This window comes from Spinacia oleracea, chromosome 1 (assembly GCF_020520425.1).
Source record: "Spinacia oleracea cultivar Varoflay chromosome 1, BTI_SOV_V1, whole genome shotgun sequence".
In the NCBI taxonomy this organism is placed as follows: Eukaryota; Viridiplantae; Streptophyta; class Magnoliopsida; order Caryophyllales; family Amaranthaceae; genus Spinacia; species Spinacia oleracea.
The window spans coordinates 112,667,974-112,688,282 of NC_079487.1; the positions used below are offsets into that span (position 1 = coordinate 112,667,974).

At 43.2% G+C, this 20,309-nt stretch overlaps 2 protein-coding genes across 2 annotated transcripts; one reads left to right on the forward strand and one right to left on the reverse strand.

Annotated features, from left to right (window-relative positions):
• Positions 1-8,516: 8,516 nt before the first annotated feature.
• On the reverse strand, positions 8,517-12,123 carry LOC130465614 (uncharacterized). Its single transcript, XM_056834448.1, has 6 exons — positions 12,098-12,123; positions 11,074-12,047; positions 10,728-10,981; positions 10,393-10,476; positions 9,616-10,314; positions 8,517-9,534 (listed from the first exon to the last, which is right to left on the reverse strand). Exons 1-6 carry the CDS (start codon positions 12,121-12,123, stop codon positions 8,734-8,736), a joined length of 2,838 nt encoding a protein of 945 aa, XP_056690426.1. The 3' UTR covers positions 8,517-8,733.
• A 1,609-nt stretch (positions 12,124-13,732) lies between these two features.
• Positions 13,733-17,263, forward strand: LOC130459120 (protein NRT1/ PTR FAMILY 5.6-like). Its single transcript, XM_056840140.1, has 4 exons — positions 13,733-13,968; positions 14,080-14,297; positions 15,079-15,629; positions 16,078-17,263. Exons 1-4 carry the CDS (start codon positions 13,830-13,832, stop codon positions 16,949-16,951), a joined length of 1,782 nt encoding a protein of 593 aa, XP_056696118.1. The 5' UTR covers positions 13,733-13,829; the 3' UTR covers positions 16,952-17,263.
• Positions 17,264-20,309: the final 3,046 nt, after the last annotated feature.

Here is a 20,309-nt window from a genome sequence, read left to right on the forward strand (position 1 = left end):
CTCCTCTCCTTTTTGTGTGTGTTTTTTATCTGATTGTTTCTCTCAGCTAACCTAACTCCCCTTAGGTCATAACTAAAACATCAAAAACACTCCAAGGCTTCTAAGATAAGCAAACCAATTTAGCCCCAAGTGGACTAAAAACATAACCAAACATTTTGAGCTTACAAACACAAGATAGATTATTTACTTGTGCAACAAGTGGGCTGGACCCACAACAGTATGAATCCGGCAATTCATTTGAATATTTGACTGGGCTCATACTCGTACTCGTAAATTCGTAATAAAATATAGGACGATGATAAAGGTCGCAAGTTGCGACAACATTTAGTTGTCGCAATCTTACGTGTCGCAGTTTAATTGATACATATAAGCGGCACGTAGGCTATGCGTCATCATAATATTTTTACTATTAATTCAATATTTCTACTACGAAAATATGTATATAAGGTAGTCGAAATAAAAAAGGAAAAAAATTAGAATATTAAGATTTTCCAACCTTTTTTTATAACCTGTATAATAAAAAATACTAACTCCGTTCCTAAAAGTTCTTTACGCTTTCCGTTTTAGTCCGTTCCTGAAAGTTCTTTACACTCCTACTTTATTCCATTTTTACTCTTATTTGGCCCACCATAACTTACCCACTCACAATACTTTAATATTAGTTTCCACCCACTCACATTGTTGGACAATTTATAGCCACTCATTTTCCATTTGTTACCCCACCATCACATGTTCACCAAAATTCCTTAATTACCGTGCAAATAGTAACCGTAAAGATCATTTAGGAACGGAGGTAGTATAAGTTAAATATTTTAATTTCCAATTTAAATCATGACACATAAGCATGCCATGTCATCATTGTGACACGGCTTAAAGGTCATATGTTGCGACCTTTATCATTTTCGTAAAATATAAATCAGCTTTTTTTTGGGATCCCTACTACTTATTTCGTGGAGTTCAAAACAAAGTTTCTAACCCCAAAATAAATTATGTGCAACTAATTAATTATGTACGTGCATATTATTATGTAAAAATAATAACACTACTATAAAATACAGATATGGTGTATTCGTTTAAAAATAATTACACCGATTTGACAATCAATAATTAGGGAGTAATAATATATACGGTGCCTACATTTCCGATGACATACAGCCGATTCTGTGCAGTGTATACAGAGTAATAGGAAACTTCCAAACAGCCCAAAGTAGTTGGAACTTTTGAGCTCATGCCTTTCCAAAATTTTGTATTTTATAACATATATACTAACGTACAGAGGTACAATACTACAAATTCGTAGTTGTTAAAAGCAAGTATTTTGAGTTAGTTGTACCTTACCCATATTATTTTAATTAGTTAGCATAATACTGTATTTCGTAAGTAGATAAGATGAACGGTTCTCCGGGCTATAATTCCTCTCGGGTCAACAAGGTCTAAGTTATTGATTTCTACAGAGTATCACTCATTAAGATGAATACTGTTTGGGCTCCCAATTGATTCTCAATTGGGCCACTAAGTCCAAAGCCCAATGGCTCTAAACAACAACATCAAACCTACCAATGGCTATTCAGCCATCCATTAAGGCCCAAGGCCCAATAACAATAAGTGACCTATGGGCATTTATTATGCAAACACTATAAATAGGCCGCCAAGGCTCACACCTCAAGGTACGTCCAATTTATCGCCTTAAGACTACTCTTCTAGAGAACTTCTCTCTAGAATCCGAGCATCATTCTTACTTAGGCATCGGAGGGGCTTTCCTCGGAAACACCCCCGAGGCTAGTGACTTTGCTCTTGTGCAGGTGAATTCGGACTCCACTCATTCAAACAAGCAAGATCTTCAACACATACAAAAGGGCCTTCATTCGAAGCCCATTATTTCCATCTTTACAACACCGGAACAATTTGGCGCCGTCTGTGGGGAAGAACACTTCAAAGCCTTTGAAAGACATCAACCACCTCTTTCCGCGAAAATGGTGAATGATGTTGTTAACAATGACGACGATATGATGGTGCGGTCAGATTCAGAATCTGACCAAGAGGGGCACCCTCAATCGATGGCGAGGTCACAGCCAAGCAGAGCTACGACCGCCACAAATGCAGGACCTCCGATTCCAACTAGGGAAGAGCTCACTGCGGCCATGACCATCATGCAAAACTTCCTCTTCAATGAGAAGCAGCAAGGACTGGCAAACGACCGCAGAGAAGAGAGGAGGACCAGGCGAAGGCTGAACGAGCCACCCAGTGCGGAAGTGTCCAGACCCGAACGAGAACTCCTTCCCTTGACAGGAACACACTTGACGTCGAGGTGGACGGAAAGCACGTGGGACACCCAAAAAAGGGCACAACAGCAACCAGATTGGTTTGCGAGACCATCGCCTACTCCAACAGCTCTCCAAAGCGAATCAACTACTCGTAACACTCGGATCCGAAGCTCGGTGCTCAGCAGGTTGAGGCCCTCGGTCCACTCAAGGTTAAGACCTTCGATCCACACGAGACTCGGGGTAGGTGAGTCGAGCAGATCTGGCGAACGACCCGAGGTCAGTAGCCGAGAAAGAAGAAGAGACAGGAGGCATGATCGAACCCCTAGCCCCCATCGTACGCCCGAACGTTCTAATCATAGAACCTCGGCAAACGAAGGCATCAGGGCTAGACTCGGGAAAAGAATCATGACTCCTACGTCATCCCCTTTCTCGGACGAGCTGATTATGGAAGAAATACCGAAGGTAAGACTGCCAGCTCACCTAACCTACAGCGGAATCACAGATCCGAGGGATCATGTCATCTCCTACGAGCAGCAAATGTTCTTGAGTCCCTACTCCGAAGCATGCTGGTGTAAATACTTCCCAACCACGCTAACCGGAGTGGCGGGAGAGTGGTTTAGATCGCTGCCGAAGGGATCGATCAAGAGCTGGAAAAAGCTGAAAAAGAGATTCTGCACACAGTTCGTGAGCAACAATCGCCCCGAGCGAACCACAGCAGAACTGACCTCAATCCAACAAGAAAGAGACGAAAGTCTGAGAGAATTCATGGCCAGATTCATGAAGGAATCAACAAACATACCAAACTTGCAGCCAGACGTGGCCATCTTCGCCTTGAAGCACGCGCTCCAGGAAGGGAAGTTCCGTGACGAACTCTCAATGAAGAACCCCTCCAGAATAGCTGACGTGCTCCAAATGGCTGACGCGTTCATCAGAACCGAGGAGTTCAACAAGGCCGCTGCAAGGCTGAAAGGATCGTCGGATCCGAGAGACACAAAGAATACCCAGAGCAAGCCCGAGGGTAGCTCAAGGAAGGGGAAAGAGAAAGTAGGAGCTAGAGAGATGAGCCCGAAGAAAGACGGGAGAAGGGGTGAACTTCAACCCAAGTACACCAACTACACTCCACTAGCTCTGCCCCGAAAGGAGATATTCAGCCTCAACAGAAATGACGAAAAGTGGAAACTACCTGGGAAGCTCAAGTCCAACCCAGCTCGGAGAAACAAGAACAAATGGTGCGAGTTCCATGATGACTTCGGTCACCATACCGAAGAATGCAACTCGCTGAAAGACAACATTGAGGACCTCGTTCGCCGAGGCTACCTGAAACAGTACTTGTTAGACCGAAGGGAGGAAAAAGAAAAGGCCGCAAGCGGCAAACAACACGAGCAACCCCAGAAAAGGGTCTACGAAGCAACAGGGCACAAGAAAAATGACATCCTAGTGGTGTTCGGGGGACAGAAGTCTGGCCAGGCCAGCAAAAAACACCTAAGAGCCCTCTCCCATCGGGTCAACTTCAGCGCGGTGGGAGACAACCAGCCACACCCCCCGAACATGACCTTCACTGCTGATGATTGCTTCGGAGTCCAGTACAAACATGATGATCCTCTGGTCATCTCCATGGACCTCAATAACCACAACGTACATCGAGTATTAGTCGACGGAGGAAGTGCCGTCAATATCATCTTCAGAAACTGCTTCGAGCAGCTGATCCTCGAAGAGCCAGAGGAAGCACTGACGAAAGTCAGTTATCCTCTGATCGGATTCAACGGATCCGCAGCTATCCCTCGAGGAAAGATCACCCTGCCAGTCACAGTGGGCGAAGGCCAGGCAGCAAAAACCCTTCGGGACGAATTTTTGGTGATGGACTGCGACTCCGTATACAACGTAATCATGGGGAGAACCATGATTCACAAGATGCAAGCAGTCCCCTCCACATACCACCAGCTGATGATATACGTCTCGGATGCAGGATTCGCCGAACGAATCAGGGGTGATCAAGAAGTGGCGAGAAGAACCTGCCACACTGCTGTCCGAAAGCCCAAACTAGAGGACGGCCCCGAGGAAGAAAAAGGAGCTAAGGGAGAGGAAAGCGAGGCAAAAAGAAGAAGAGCAAGCACGAGCAGCTTGTCTCCCGCAGAAGTTGATGCTCGCCCCGAAACCCTATCTCCCGAACCAGATCAAGAAATGGAGGATATCTTCCTCGAAGATAATTCAGACAGGAGCGTCCGAATAGGCAAGGGCCTAAGCTCGGGGCTCCGAATCGATTTGATCCGACTACTCAGGGATCACAAAGACATCTTCGCATGGTCAGCAGCAGATATGCCAGGGATAAATCCGAAGCTGATTTGTCACAAGCTGGATGTCAACGCTGAAGCTCGGCCAATCAAGCAAAAAAAGAGAAATTACTCCTCGGAGAAAAACAAAGCCATCGCCGAGGAGGTTAAAAAGTTGCAAGAGGCCGGATTCATCGAACCATGCATGTATCCGAAGTGGCTGGCCAACGTGGTGATGGTCAAGAAAGCGAACGGCTCATGGCGAATGTGCGTAGATTTCACAGATCTGAACCGAGCCTGCCCCAAAGACTGCTATCCCCTGCCAAGGATAGATCAACTGGTTGACTCCACCAGCGGCCATGCACTGCTCAGCTTCATGGATGCCTTTTCAGGCTACCACCAAGTATTCATGCACCCCGATGACAGGGCAAAGACAGCGTTCATCACAAGCGCAGGAGTGTTCAACTACAAAATGATGCCTTTCGGCTTGAAAAATGCCGGAGCCACCTACCAGAGGTTAGTTGACCACGTCTTCGCCGACCAGAAAGGGAGGAACGTGGAGGTCTACGTGGATGACTCCATCGTAAAAAGCATCAAGGAGGAAGACCATGTCAAAGACTTGGCAGAGACCTTCGGAAATCTGAGGAAATACAGCATGAAGCTGAACCCAAAAAAATGCGTCTTCGGGGTGAAGTCAGGGAAATTCCTCGGATTCATGGTGAGCGAAAGAGGAATTGATGCGAACCCAGACAAAGTCCAAGCGGCATTGGATTTACCCGAGCCGAAGACCAAGAGAGATGTGCAGAGGCTAACCGGCAGGTTAGCCGCACTAACAAGGTTCATATCAAAAGCCTCGGACAAGGGAGCCCCCTTCTTCAAGGCACTGAAACCAAAGAGCCTCCCCGGAGGAGAAGCAGAACCAGTCAAGAAAAAGGGGGTCCCGAGGAAAGTGGATCCCGAACTGATATGGGAACAGGAGCAAAAAGAAGCTTTTCAGCAACTCAGAGCCCACCTAGCTCAACTGCCGACACTGGCCAGACCAAAGGAGGGGGAAACCCTGTACCTATATGTCGCAGTTAGCCCTGGAACCGTCAGCGCAGTGCTTCTTCGGGAAGAAGAAAAGAAGCAACAGCCAATCTACTTCACCAGCCGAACACTTACAGGAGCCGAAACTCGGTACCCACTCATCGAGAAAGTCGCATATGCAGTAGTGGTAGCTGCACGAAAACTGAGGCCATACTTCGACTCCCACCAGATCACAGTGCTAACTGACCAACCGCTCGAAAAAGTACTCGACAAAATAGAGAGGTCAGGAAGATTGGCTGCCTGGGCCTTCGAACTATCAGAGTTCGGCATCAAATATCAGCCGAGGACAGCAATCAAAGCACAAGCATTGGCAGACTTCTTGGCCGAGTGCTCATACCAGGAAATGTTGGATGATACGAAAAGCACTTGGGAGGTCTTCACTGACGGATCTTCCACAGTAAACGGCTCAGGGGCAGGAGTTGTGCTAATCCCCCCGACGGGGAAAAGCATAGAATATGCATTGAAGTTCGGCTTCAAAGCAACCAACAACGAGGCCGAATACGAGGCCGCAATCGCAGGGATAGAGCTTTGTTTATCCCTGGAGGCCGAACATGTTCGCCTCAAAACTGATTCCCAGCTTGTAGCCAACCAGATCCGAGGGGAGTATGAGGCCAAATGGCCCAGCATGACAGCCTATTTAGCAAAGATTAAATCCTTAACGTCAAAGTTAAGATCCTTTGAAGTCATCCTCATTCCCCGAGGACAGAACGCGCAAGCAGACGCACTGTCAAAACTCGCAAGCTCGACACTCATCGACCTAAACAGGTCGGTCCACGTGGAAGTTCACCAGGAGAGAAGCATCGACTTGCTACCCACCACAGTATGCAGCTTACGTACCGAACCGAGCTGGATGGACGCAGTAGTTGCATACAAAGAAAGGGGAGAACTTCCTGAAGATAAGCTGCAAGCGAGAAAACTGAAAAGATTCAACAGATGGTTCATCATCAGCGCCGAAGGAGAGCTCATGAGGAAATCATTCTCTGCTCCGCTGCTAAAATGTGTGGGTCCAACAGACGCTGACTACATCCTAAGGGAAATCCACCTCGGGATATGCGGAAACCACATTGGAGGTAGGACATTAGCACATAAAGCCCTTCGGGCTGGGTACTGGTGGCCCACTATGGTTTCCGAGGCAAAGCAGATGGCAAGGAAATGCGAGAAATGCCAAAAGTTCGCACCAGCCATCCATCAACCAGCTCAAGCCCTACAATCAACACTGTATCCCTTACCATTCGCACAGTGGGGGTTAGACATCATTGGTCCCTTCCCCTCAGCGACGAACCAGAAGAAGTGGTTGATTGTAGGAGTCGACTATTTTAGCAAATGGATCGAAGCCGAAGCTGTCTCCTCCATCACCGAACCTCAGGTCCGCAAGTTCATATGGCAGAACATCATCACAAGGTTCGGCATACCAAGACTGATGGTCTTCGACCACGGGAAACAGTTCGACAACACCCCGTTGCAAAAGTGGTGCAAACAGTTCGGCATACACCTAGCATACTCGGCAGTCTGTCACCCACAAAGCAACGGGCAAGCCGAAGCTGCTAACAAACTCATCCTCAACGCACTCAAGAAAAGAGTCGAGGATGACAAAAACAAATGGTTAGAAGAGCTACCCGGAACGCTATGGTCCCTTCGGACCACTGAAAAAGAAGCTACCGGACAAACACCGTTCCACCTTGTATACGGATCCGAAGCTGTAATTCCTGTGGAAATCGGAACAGAAAGCCTGAGGATCCAGGCATACAACAGGTATGATGGGCTCCAAGGAGAAAGCAACAACCAGCTTCTATCCGAAGCTCTCGATCTACTGGATGAAGCTCGGAACGATGCAAGGACACTCAACGCAGCCTATTTGCAGAGGGTCAACAAGCATTACAACCGAAGAGTCAACGCCAGACCCCTAAAAGTCGGTGATCTAGTACTCAGAAACGCCGCCTCGGTTCAGAAAGGACGGATCCATGGCAAACTCTCAGCCACTTGGGAAGGACCATACATCATCCATTCCGAAAAAAGGCCAGGCACGTATATGCTGAAACAGTTAGATGGAACAATTCTGAAGAACCATTGGAATACCGATGTTCTCAAGAAATATTTTGTATGATCTCTGTCTGTAAACCAAGTAAGTTGTTTAATGAGAAGAGGAAAGCCATTGGCACCATGTGTTTCATTAAACTTATCTCTACATTTATTGTCCCTTTATATATATATGCAGCCTCGGATCTGATCAATCCGAGACCAAAAACAGGTTGACTTTGCCCATTCCTTGATAAAATGCAAGAAATGACCAAATCATACACTTCAGGGAACCGTCCAGAATCCTCGGATTCGCGGTACCCTAATAAAATTTGTTCGCAACAAACAGTCGCTCGAATCAAGTTATAAAACTCCGGCTCAGATCCACGGATCGCCGAAGGCATAACTAAAGAGGCAGACTAGCGATCTCTTGCCCAGGTTTCCGAACCACAAGAGATCGGAAGAACAATCCAAACCTCTGAGCAGATCGACGGATTTGAAGAGTCTGGAAACTAAAGAGTCTCTTAGCAGATCTACGGATTTGAAGAACTCGCAAAACTAAAGAGTCTCTTAGCAGATCTACGGATTTGAAGAACTCGCAAAACTAAAGAGTCTCTTAGCAGATCTACGGATTTGAAGAACTCACAAAGTCAAAGAGTCTCTTAGCAGATCTACGGATTTGAAGAACTCGCAAAACTAAAGAGTCTCTTAGCAGATCTACGGATTTAAAGAGCTCGCAAGATCAAAAGGTTTTTAGCAAGTCTACAGAAAGAGGAGCTCGAGAAATCTACGGATTTAAAGACCTAAAAATTGCGAAAGCACAAGTTGAAAAGAAGCAGCCAAGTAACAAACATTCATTTTTTATTCAATATTTGGGGGAAGTACAAACACATCGAAAACCTCAAAAATTGAAAACAAAATGAAACAAGTTAAAATCGGCAGCCATCAACAGACAATACCGGCCTACCGAAGTACTAAAGAAAGCAAAAAGAAATGAGTACAACGCAGCGCCGAGGCAAAAGGGGGAAAAGCAAGCACATATTCGGAAGTCCTCAACTGGAACCGACCGACTCTGAAGAAGACGACTGCCCGAATCCCTAACTCTTGGGAGTCTCAGAAGCGGCCCCTAGGGGAGCATCCTTCGAAGAACCCCCAGCAGTGGTATCACCTTCGGAAGTTGCCTTCTGGGCCCGAGCCTCTGCAAGAGCAGCTTGGCGTTCAGCTTCAGCTTCATCTCGATCAGCTTGGCATTCCACCAAGTGGTCCTCGGCCTGCATCCATAGAGGAACTTTCTCGTTCCAAGGGAAGTGAGGCATGTGCTTCGCAAACATGCGCCGAGCACCCAGGATGCCGTTCCAGTACTGCTCTCTACACTGATCAGCAGTGTAGAGGTTGACTCGCTCCTGCTCCAGCTTCCGAATATAGTCATCTTTTTCCCGAAGCTTCAGCCGAAGGACAGGCACCTTATCAGCTTGCTGCTGGATCAGCTCCCGATGCTGGACAAAATGGTGGAGCCTTAACTCCGCCTCTGTACGCTCCTTGTCGGCCGCTTCAAATTTAGACTTCATCTCCTGGAAGAGTCTATCTTTTTCCTCAAGTTCGCTAGCGAACTTAGCGGCCATATCCTTCTTCTCCTCAGCAAAGGAAGCGATCTTCTCAGCATCCTCTTCAACTCGGAAGATGAGCTGGCCAACCTCGGTCCCGATCTTCTCAGCAGACTCTCTAGCCTCGCGACTATAGTGAAGGTACAGCTGCTTGAGTTCCGTAAGCTCGGAGAGGAGTTGCCCAGCCTTCTGGTCCAAAATGGGAATATCACGAGCATAAGCCTCACGATATTTCCTCAGTTGTTTCTCCTCAACCGAGCTACACTCGGAAGCGAACGAAGACCAGAAAACAGCCTGGGAACGAGAGAAAGATGAGCAAAATAGGAAAAACATAAAACAAAAACACAACTCAAAGAGAAAAATCTAGCAAATTACCTCGTTCAGATAGTACTGGGCCATCATTGCCGGATTCCTCTCTTCGGCCCCAGGAACCCTCCACTGCGGGTTAGCACGAAGCAGATTCTCCCGAGCAGCCTCGGGGCCCACCAAGGATCCCACGTGAGCCAAAGGGTCCTCTCCCAAAATCGGAGCCCTGGCATATCGAGCCATCGCCTCCCTTACTTCTTCGGGGATCCGTTTTAGCGGAACATCCGAACAGGGATCAGCATGGATCAGCCTATCCAGGGCCGAGGTAGAAGTAGAACCCAAAGTCGAGTGGCGCCTCTTCCTCGTCAAACCTTGCTCGGGCTGCTCCTCCTCTCCAGCAGAGGGAACCTCCTTCTGAACCTCGGGGACCGCAGCTTCGGGGCCCGAGAGATCTATCATCTCCTTGTCTGGACTCTTCTCCCTCTCGAAGGGAAGATCAGCAGACTCCTTCTTCTCCCCAGCTACCTCAGGGACATCCGAACCAGGAACAAAATCGGCTTCAATCGCCTCCATCACCTCGGTGATATCCTGGATTTCGATCCCCAAAGCAGCAGATGGTTTAAGGGGAGAAGGGATGATATCTTCCTCGATCAGCGGCTGATCCACGGCCGGCGGTTCAGCAACCACCACACTCTTTAACTTCTGCCCTGGCAAGGGCATGAAGTGAAGAAGATTCTTAGGAGGAGGCATGACTTCCGAAACTGCTTCCTGCATAGCAAGCATTCAAAGATTAGTTTCCGAAAAGGGGAGAAACGAACTACAAAAACTCCAAGTCAGAACAAATACCTTCTCCGAGGGCTGAGAAGCCTTCGCTTTCTTCGGATGCGTGGAAGGCCTCAAAAGAGTGCTACCCTTCCTTTTGCGTTGATCCTAAAAAGGGGAGACCAAGGGTCAACGAATGTAAAAGAAGAAAAAGGAAGAAATAGAGAAAAAAGCGGGAAATACCCGGTTCCTAGATAAAGAGATATCTATCCGAGCCGGAGATGAAACCGAAGGAACGGCACGCGGCACAGCGTCAGTCCCAGGACCCTAAAAAGATGGTCCAGGACCAAGACGTTAGCCGACGGCCAACCGAAAAGAAAAAGATAAACAGAAAATCGAGCCTATAAATGAACACTCACCGGATCCGAAGTCGTCTTCAACTCAGGAAGCACAACCTTCACAGGAACAGCTTCAACAGAAGAGGCGGAATCCCACGGATCAGCTCGAACTTCGGATATCCGAGCAACCCCCAAAGGAGACAACACGTAATCCTTCAGACGAGGATTACGAGGGTTATCTTTTCCGAACTTGTACTCGGGAGCCGGGTCGTGAATAGTCTTCAAATCCAAAGAAATGCCCAACTTCTTAGGATCAATGCAGCTAAAGCCGTACTCTGCAAAAACAAAGCACAAAACATGTCAGCAAAACGAAACAGGAAAGAGGACAAACTCACTGAAAAAACGGTCTCAGCCGAAAGACACCTACCCCTGTCAAAAATCCTGCTGAGACCGGCAACAGCAAGAATGTCCTCCCTCAGAATGTAATTGAGATTCGGGAGCCAGCTAGACGGCAGTCGGTGGTTATCCTCTTGAGCCAAGAACCACTGGAGGAGGTCCACATAGTGGCGATGGTTCCGATCTGGAGCCGCCACACCCCTCATATCAGGATCAGGAGCCACGAACCACTTCGGAGGACGATAAAAGTTGGGATGCTTCGGATCCGTCGGCACACGGACGAGCAACCACTCCGTCTTCCAATTGTGGTCAGAGCTAAGGTAGGGGTACGCCGTGATGTAGTTCGGATCCCCCCTCTTTCGGGACTTCTTGTTGACAATGGTCCACCAACCATACCCATCACCCTTGGAAGCATGGTTGAGAACCAGATCGTGAAGATCCCGAAAAATAGCGACAGAGCAAGGGAAATTGACGAAGTCACACACCCATCTAAATCCGATTATGTGCCTCATAGATTTGGGTGTGAGCTGGGCCAAACTAATGTTGTACGACACCAAAACCTCGGATACGAACGGATCCAAAGGAAAGCGGAGACCATTCTCCAAATGGTGAGTATACACGGAAATGAACCCCCTCGGTGGATGAGTCACCCGAGGACGCTCTTGTTCAGGAAGCTCGCACCAGTACCCCAAGGCATGCTGAATTCCGTATAGCTCCTCGGCCTTCCGATGATAATTCCCTAACTTCGCTTCCACCAACCAGTCACCGCTGACCGATTTCTCCAACGGACCGTCGATCTGCGTGGTCTCATGCAAAATTGAGGCATACTTGCCCTTCGGATCAGCTTCCGACCAATGAACTGGAAACTCGGAGTAACGACGACGAACACCCGAAAAGCCAGCTCTCTCACCAGAGGTTGCACGTTCATCTTCGGAAGCATCCCAACCAATCGAACTCTTCTCCAACGGCCTCTCCGAAGGTCGACCCCTCGAAGATTTCGGTAACCTCCCCGAAGGCACGTTCTCTCTCTCTCACTAGAGGAGCCAACAACGAACTTGTTTTTGCCCCTATTCTTTGCCATGGTCGCGAAATCTCGATCTAGGGTTTAGATTGAGGGGTAGAAGGAAGAACGAAGAAAAAAGGAGAACTCAGAAACAAATTACCTTTTTCCGAAGCGGAATTCGCCGATAAAGCGAACAACACAAGTTCCCGAAGTCTAAAGTTGGCCGAATTTCGTAGATCTGAAGAAGCAAATTGCACTGCGATCGCCGGAATTTAGAGAGAGAATGGGTTTGAAATAAGGAGTAAAAAGTTTAAAAGGAGCAAGGCACCCAGTATTTATAGAAAAGAGAAAGGGCGCATCAACTTCCTCAAACCCACGATCTCCATGACACAGTACAATTCCCAACACTTGTCATCAATGCAAATCATCCCTTTTCAAAAAAGAGAGGGAACTTTCGGACTTCTGACAGCTGGAAACCCACCCATTTAATTCTAAATGGACCGGGTCTGGGGGGCATGTTGTTTGGGCTCCCAATTGATTCTCAATTGGGCCACTAAGTCCAAAGCCCAATGGCTCTAAACAACAACATCAAACCTACCAATGGCTATTCAGCCATCCATTAAGGCCCAAGGCCCAATAACAATAAGTGACCTATGGGCATTTATTATGCAAACACTATAAATAGGCCGCCAAGGCTCACACCTCAAGGTACGTCCAATTTATCGCCTTAAGACTACTCTTCTAGAGAACTTCTCTCTAGAATCCGAGCATCATTCTTACTTAGGCATCGGAGGGGCTTTCCTCGGAAACACCCCCGAGGCTAGTGACTTTGCTCTTGTGCAGGTGAATTCGGACTCCACTCATTCAAACAAGCAAGATCTTCAACACATACAAAAGGGCCTTCATTCGAAGCCCATTGTTTCCATCTTTACAACACCGGAACAAATACAAATTAAAGTAACGCAAATTGAACAAATGAAACCAATTGAGGTTGGTATGAGTGGTTAAAGGCCTCTTACTCCTTAACCAAGGTCTCGGGTTCGAGCCTTAGAACCAAAAAAAAAAAATTGAAAGGTCACAAGTTGCGACAACATTTAGTTGTTGGAATTTTACATGTCGGAGTTTAATTGGTACATATACGCGCCACGTAGATCATGCATCATCATAATATTTTTACTATGAAAATAAGTAAATATGGTATTCGACATAAAGAAGGAAATAATTTAGAATATTAAAATTTTCCTACCTTTTTATGAAACATGTATAATAGTTTATACTTAGGCATGGTGCGACCTTTATCATTTTCGATTTTCCAATTTAAAATGACACATAAGCATGTCATGTCATCATTGTGACACGGCTCTTAAAGGTTGCATGTTGCGACCTTTATCATTTTTGATTGTTTTGTAAGAAAAAAGAAAAAAGAAAAATATTAGAGAACCCTCCTGCGTTTTAATACTCCGTAAAAAATACTCCATAGGAATATAGGATACAACTTATAAGATGCTGCTCCTATATGGCTAATTGGCTATAAAGATATAATATACTATGTACTTGGTGTAACGTATAATATGGATGATTGGTATAGTACTTACCTATAAGTGAATTATTTATTTATTTAGCAGCTGCCACTGCCACTGCCAGCTGAGAGGCCGGGGGGTTACTATATAGTACTCCGTACACCGTATTGCGTATTAATTGGGCAATGGTTTACTTATTCAATTCACTGCCTGCTACAAGTATCAAATAAAACAAGCATTTCACATTTTGTTTACTTTTTGAAAATGGAGGGTAGAGAAGATATACATGATGAAAATGACACGAAACTATTACATCATGTTCATGACTCATCTTTGGACTACAAAGGAAAGCTTCCTCTTCGATCTTCAACTGGCTCATGGAAAGCATCCTTCTTCATCATAGGTAACACATTTCAACTTTCATTTATATATCATTAAGGATATGACATGAATTTACAAGTCGGGAAAAAGAAAATCAATAAAATCCTAATTTTAGTTAAATATATATATGCAGCAATAGAGTTCAGTGAGAGGCTGAGTTACTTTGGAATAGCAACCAACATGATAACATACATGACCAAAGTGATGCATCAGGACCTTGAAACAGCGGCCAATAGCGTAAATATATGGGCCGGGGTAGCCACGGTGATGCCTTTGTTTGGTGGGTTTCTTGCAGATGCATATACCGGCCGCTACTTTATGATTCTTTTCTCTGCCATACTTTATGCAATGGCAAGACTTCTCTCCTTTACTCTCTATTATTACTCTTTTTTTTAGGGGGTGAAAGTAATTTTACTTTATTTGCTGTGACTACAACTTAAGGTTGCCTTTTGGGAAAATGATCATTAGTGGACAAGGTTATTAGCAGACAATTTTTTATTGATTAGGGTCGATATGGAATCAGAATATTAGCCCAATAATTTATAAATAAAAATAGATAGCTTAAACATGTACTATGATCGAATATATTAGTATTTACATGGACCATCTATTAGCTCTCTCCCATTCTGTTGCTAATTTGTTAGTCTGCCTACTATTGACCTTTGACCCGCATGAACCAGACAGGCTACAACCCTTTAATAAATGATCCTCTAATAACCGAACCTGTTAATGACCGCACCACACTAACCATGGCCCGGCACACCCTATAACCAGGTCTAGTTGCGAAAATACCTTTCAAAAGTCATTTATTAAAAAATATTTTTGGTGAAATTTACTTATTCGTAGTTGTAATACAATTTTGTAAGGTACGGAATAGTACCTTATTCTAATTTTTCGGCCACAAAGGTTTACTCTCGGCGTTGACTTTGGGTTTTTCTTCTTTTGAATTCTTTTGTCAAGCAATTCCTTCCTACATCCCTCCCCATGTGTTTGTTGTTGTGTTCTTTTGTTGTGCATTGAGCTTTGATTTGGACACCACTGACTCGGAATTTGGACGTCATTGCTCACGAATGAGTAAATTAAAGAGTTGTTTGGTAATCACCATTAATTTTGTATTTGGTAATATATTCAGGGTTTAGGTGTTTACACAATGTCCCAATACATCCCAAGTCTTAAACCTTGTGGTGCAACCTCGAGTACATGCGAACATGTTAGCAAGGTCCACGAGTTGGTCTACTTTTTAGCAGCATACCTAGTGGCCTTAGCAACCGGGGGTTACAAACCATGCTTGGAGAGCTTTGGGGCAGACCAATTCGACGACAATCACTCGGAAGAAAGGAAGCAAAAGATGTCATTCTTCAATTGGTGGAATATAGCCCTTTGTAGTGGCCTTTTCACTGGGGTGACTTTGATTGTGTATGTACAGGACTACGTTAGTTGGGGACTCGGGTTTTTAATCCTAGCCATAACTATGGTCGCTAGTGTCTTGGTATTTGTTCTTGGTAGGCCATTTTATCGCTACAAGACCGCTCTTGGAAGCCCATTGACCCCTTTGTTGCAAGTCTTGGTTGCTACTTTCACCAAACGAAAACTAGTTTGTCCATCAAATCCATCCTTGTTGTATGAGCCTCCCGTTTCAGGGAAGCTCCAAAGCCGACGTTTGGGTCATACAAACAGACTCAGGTAAACGTTACTAGTCAATTGGTCATAGCCCATAATGTTTTTTTACTAGTATATATGTTGTTGTGGGGGATTGAACACGGGTTCTCCCTACCAAGTTCAGCCCCAATCACCACTAAACCTACAAGCAATTGGTATATATGTACGTGGATGTAATAAAATTTGGATATAGTAAGTGGGAGAGTGTAAAAATATGGGTGGATGTAAGAAAATAAAATGAAGAAAATAAGAGAAAGTGAACGGAAAGTGATAAATGTTGGGGGATAAGAAAGAAAAATTCCATGTCTAAAATTAGAAGAAAACACAATATAAATAGCATTGTGAAATTGACTAAAATGGAAAATGTAAATATCATTTTGAAACGGAGTCAGTAGTTAACAGTTTAATGTTTCATAGGCTCATACTACGTAGATCACAGTTTAATTAATTTGTTTGTATAAATGCATTGCAGATTTCTTGACAAAGCTGCTATAATCGAAAATCATCAAAGTAATGAAGTAGACATGAAGAAACAAAATCCATGGAGGCTAGCAAGCGTGACACAAGTAGAGGAATTGAAGCTGATAATAAACATGGCTCCCATATGGCTAACTTCCTTGGTATTCGGCATAGGCGTTGCCCAAGGGACCACATTCTTTGTTAAGCAAGGAAGTGCAATGGATAGGAAAATTTCCAAACACTTTGAAATCCCAGCAGCTTCAATGGCAGTCTTAATAGCCCTAGGTATGATTACTACAATTGCATTTTACGACAAAGTCCTTTTACCATACTTAAGGAGAGTCACAGGAAACGAGAGAGGTATTAACATCCTTACAAGAATTGGTATTGGTATGGCCATTTTAATTATATCAATGTTGTTCTCGGCTTTGGTAGAAAGAGAAAGATTAAAGGCGGCGTTACAAGGGAAAATAATGAGTGTATGTTGGCTAATACCACAGTTCTTGATCCTTGGTATAGGGGATGGTTTTTCCCTAGTAGGAATGCAAGAATACTTCTATGACCAAGTTCCTGATTCCATGAGGAGTTTAGGAATGGCGTTTTACCTTAGTGTTATTGGCATTGGAAGTTTCATGACAACATTTTTAATCATGGTTGTGAATCAAGTGACAAAGATGCATGGAGGAAAGAAATGGATAGGAAAGGATTTGAACCACAGTCGTCTTGATTATTTTTATTGGCTCTTGATGCTCATTTTTGTATTGAATATGTGTGTTTTTGTGTTGTTGGCTAAGAATTATAGGTACAAAAGTGTTCAAGCAAGTGTGGTTGTGGTAGATAATTCTTGTGACGCCGGTGAGAAGAAAATGGATTTGGGTGGTGTTTAAAAACAAACATTTATAGTTGTTGATATTTAATGTTATGTGATATACGGAGTGAGTCGATTTATCTTGATTGTTCTCTCGTTATTATAAAAGTCTTCTCTACCTTGTTATAATTTGTCTGATGTAGTACTCTATTTGGCAAGAAACTTCAAGGTGAGTTTGTAGACGGAAATCCATATACTATTCAAACTAATGTTTGTGAAACAGTTGCTGAAATCTTGTTTTTCTTTTAAAATAAAGGTAATTTTGGTATTTACTATTGTAAAAATACACCACTTTTGTATTTACTACCTTATGAAATTTTTATTTTAGATTACTACTTTAATGTTCCAAATTTTTTAATTTATTTACTGCCACTTTACGGTTTTCTCATTTTAAGTTTTAGATATCTCTTTTGTTTCTTAATCGTTTAATGTGATTCAAAGTTCATTATTTACATTTTTCTATAGGAATTTGATTGAGAACGACATTCCAAAACAATTCGTCTGATAGTTCATAAATATTTAAAAAATTTACGAATAATATTTAATTCGTCTTATCTTTTACAAAATGTTAAAAGGAAGATCCCTATGAAATCCTTACACATAAATAAGAAGAATGAGTTTACTTTAAACGATTATAACGAGCGAAAGAGATATCTTAAGGAGCGAAAGAGATGACTTCCCAAAAAAGTCATCAACGAAATCCAGGGGTACTGCAGGTTATTCTTGTGGACTGGTGACACTGCAGCTTCTAAAAAGGCTCTGGTTTCATGGGCTACTCTTTGTCTTCCCAAAACTGCTGGTGGCTTGAACATCAAAAACATGGGACTCTGGAATAAGACCGCTGTTTGTAAACTTCTCTGGGCCCTAACCCACAAAAAAAAAATAAGATATGGGTTAGGTGGGTTGATAGCTTTTATGTGAAGGGGAGACCTCTGGATAGTTTTCAGTGCACCATTAATATGTCCTGAGCATTGAAAAAGATCTTTGGTTGTATTTCTTTGGTGGAGAGTATAGGTGGATGGGATGGTGTTCTGAAAAATGGCACGTTCTCAGTTAACCTGATGTATAAGAAGCTTTGTGTAGTGCATCCTAAGGTTCTCTGGAGGAGGGTTGTTTGTAATAACTCTGCTACACCTAAGAGTTTATTTATCCTTTGGCTGGTGATTTGGAAAAGGGTCCTACACTTGACAGATTGATCAAATGGAACATTGTTACTTCTGATAATGGTTTACTCTGCAGCTCCACTTCTGAATCAGTTGAGCACTTATTTTTTGAGTGTGGATTCACATTCCAGATATGGGAGAAAGTGCTAACTCTTCTTCAATTTACTAGATCTCATGTTGGCTTTCAAGCTGAGCTGGATTGGATTGTTAAATGCAGTAAAACGAATGGTGGCAGAAAGAAGCTATTGGTGATGTTCTTTGCTGAAACTGTGTACTCAATTTGGCTCAACAGAAATGATAAATTGTATAACCAGCATTGTAAAACCCCTATTGAATTGTTTAGAGACATTCAGTTTAAAGTAGTTGCTAGGTGCTCCCTGATCTTAGCTCTATGTTGTTAGATTTAAGCTGTTAGCTTTGTAATCTGTTGATTATGTAGGCTTTGTTCTTGTATGGCTGCTGCCTGGTTTTCTACTTTTGGTATAATAATCTCTTTATTTGCCAAAAAAAAAAAAAAAAAATTAAATGAGAAAACTGTAAAGTGGTAGTAAATAAAAAAAGTGAAACTTTAAGGTAGTAATTTAAAATAAAAATATCATAAGATAGTAAATACAAAAGTGGTGTATTATTAAGGTAGTGAATACCAAAATAATCTAAAATAAAAACCAAAATAACTCAAAAGACGATTAGTCAAACAAAACCTCATAATAAATACTAGAGGGACTTATAAAGTAGAAATTGATCACAAATCTAAGGACTTGATTCTTGTGTACAACATTTTAAGTTTATAATCAATAAAGCTAGTTGACATCCACGAGTTAGAGCATGATCAGCCCCAAGTCTTAAAACATGAATTGTGCTGACATGGCATATGATTCATCAGTCTTAAGATCAGACAATAGAAATTGTAGCATTGAAGTAGACAAGTCTTATCAAAGTCTTAAAGTGAGTCTTGAAAAATTAAGACTCAATTTAAGACTTGGTATGTGAGTTAAATTAAAAAATAAAATGATATTTTACATAAATTTACAAGTCTTAAATGATTAATGGGTGAAGAGCTAAACTTGATTGAATCTTAAAGAGTCTTAACAATAATTTAATTATTTAATATTAATGAAATGCTGACATGGAAAATGAAGAACATCTTAAGATAAGACCCATTTGATCTTGCTCTATACTTGTGGTGAACAAGTTTGCCCTCATTATGCTAGTAATTCATGTCAACTTCCTAAACGTCGAAATCTAAACTTTAAATCTGCTGGTGTTTACTCACCTACTGCTACTGCTTCCCTTCTGCTCTCTGCAGTCCTACACCACAAGCATCTAAACAGCTCGAGGCAACAACACAACAGCAATGCAACATTCTAGAAGCTTCATGATGACATCACAGCTCTAACAACTTTCTCATTCAGTTATGGATTCTGTTATGCATCATGTAATGACATCATTCTTGTAACTGATTCTCTCCTAGCTTGTAACAGCTGATGTGTACATATAAGGCAATCTTATTGGTTGAGCCACATCATCACACTTGTATATATATATGATGCTTGCTGTAAATCGTTTAATTCAATTCAATAAAAAGAAAGCTTTAGCTAAATTCTGTTTCCTTATTCTCTCTCTCTCTTTCTAATCAGCAAGCTGATATTCAGCTTGTGAAGAAATCAACCCAAAGTGGTGATTTCTGATATGGTATCAGAGCAGATGATCGTATGATCCTGCTGCAAATTCCTCCTAGCTTTGTTCATAGTTTGATCAATTGATCATAAATTTTTCTGATCAAAATTCTTCGAAGAGATTGTGTGTTTCTGTCAGCAAAATGCCTGCAGATCAGCAAGAACCTTCTCAGAATCCTAACTCTGCTTATTATCTAAGCAATAGTGATTTGAATGCCACAAAATTAGTGAGCATTGAATTTGAAGGAAAATGTTTCAGTGATTGGAGGAGGTCAATGATGATTGCACTTTCAGCCAGAAATAAATTGTGTTTTGTTGATGGCAGTTTGAATCAGCCAGCACCAAATTCTGCAAATCACAGAATATGGATCAGATGTAATGATCTAGTAATCTCTTGGATGCTAGCTTCTCTTGAGCCAAAGATTGCTAGGAGTGTTCTTTATCTCAAAACTGCAAGAGCAATTTGGCTTGAGTTGGAAGACAGATATTGCAGGGAATCTGGTCCTCAACTGTTCTCAGTTCAACAACAATTGAGTGA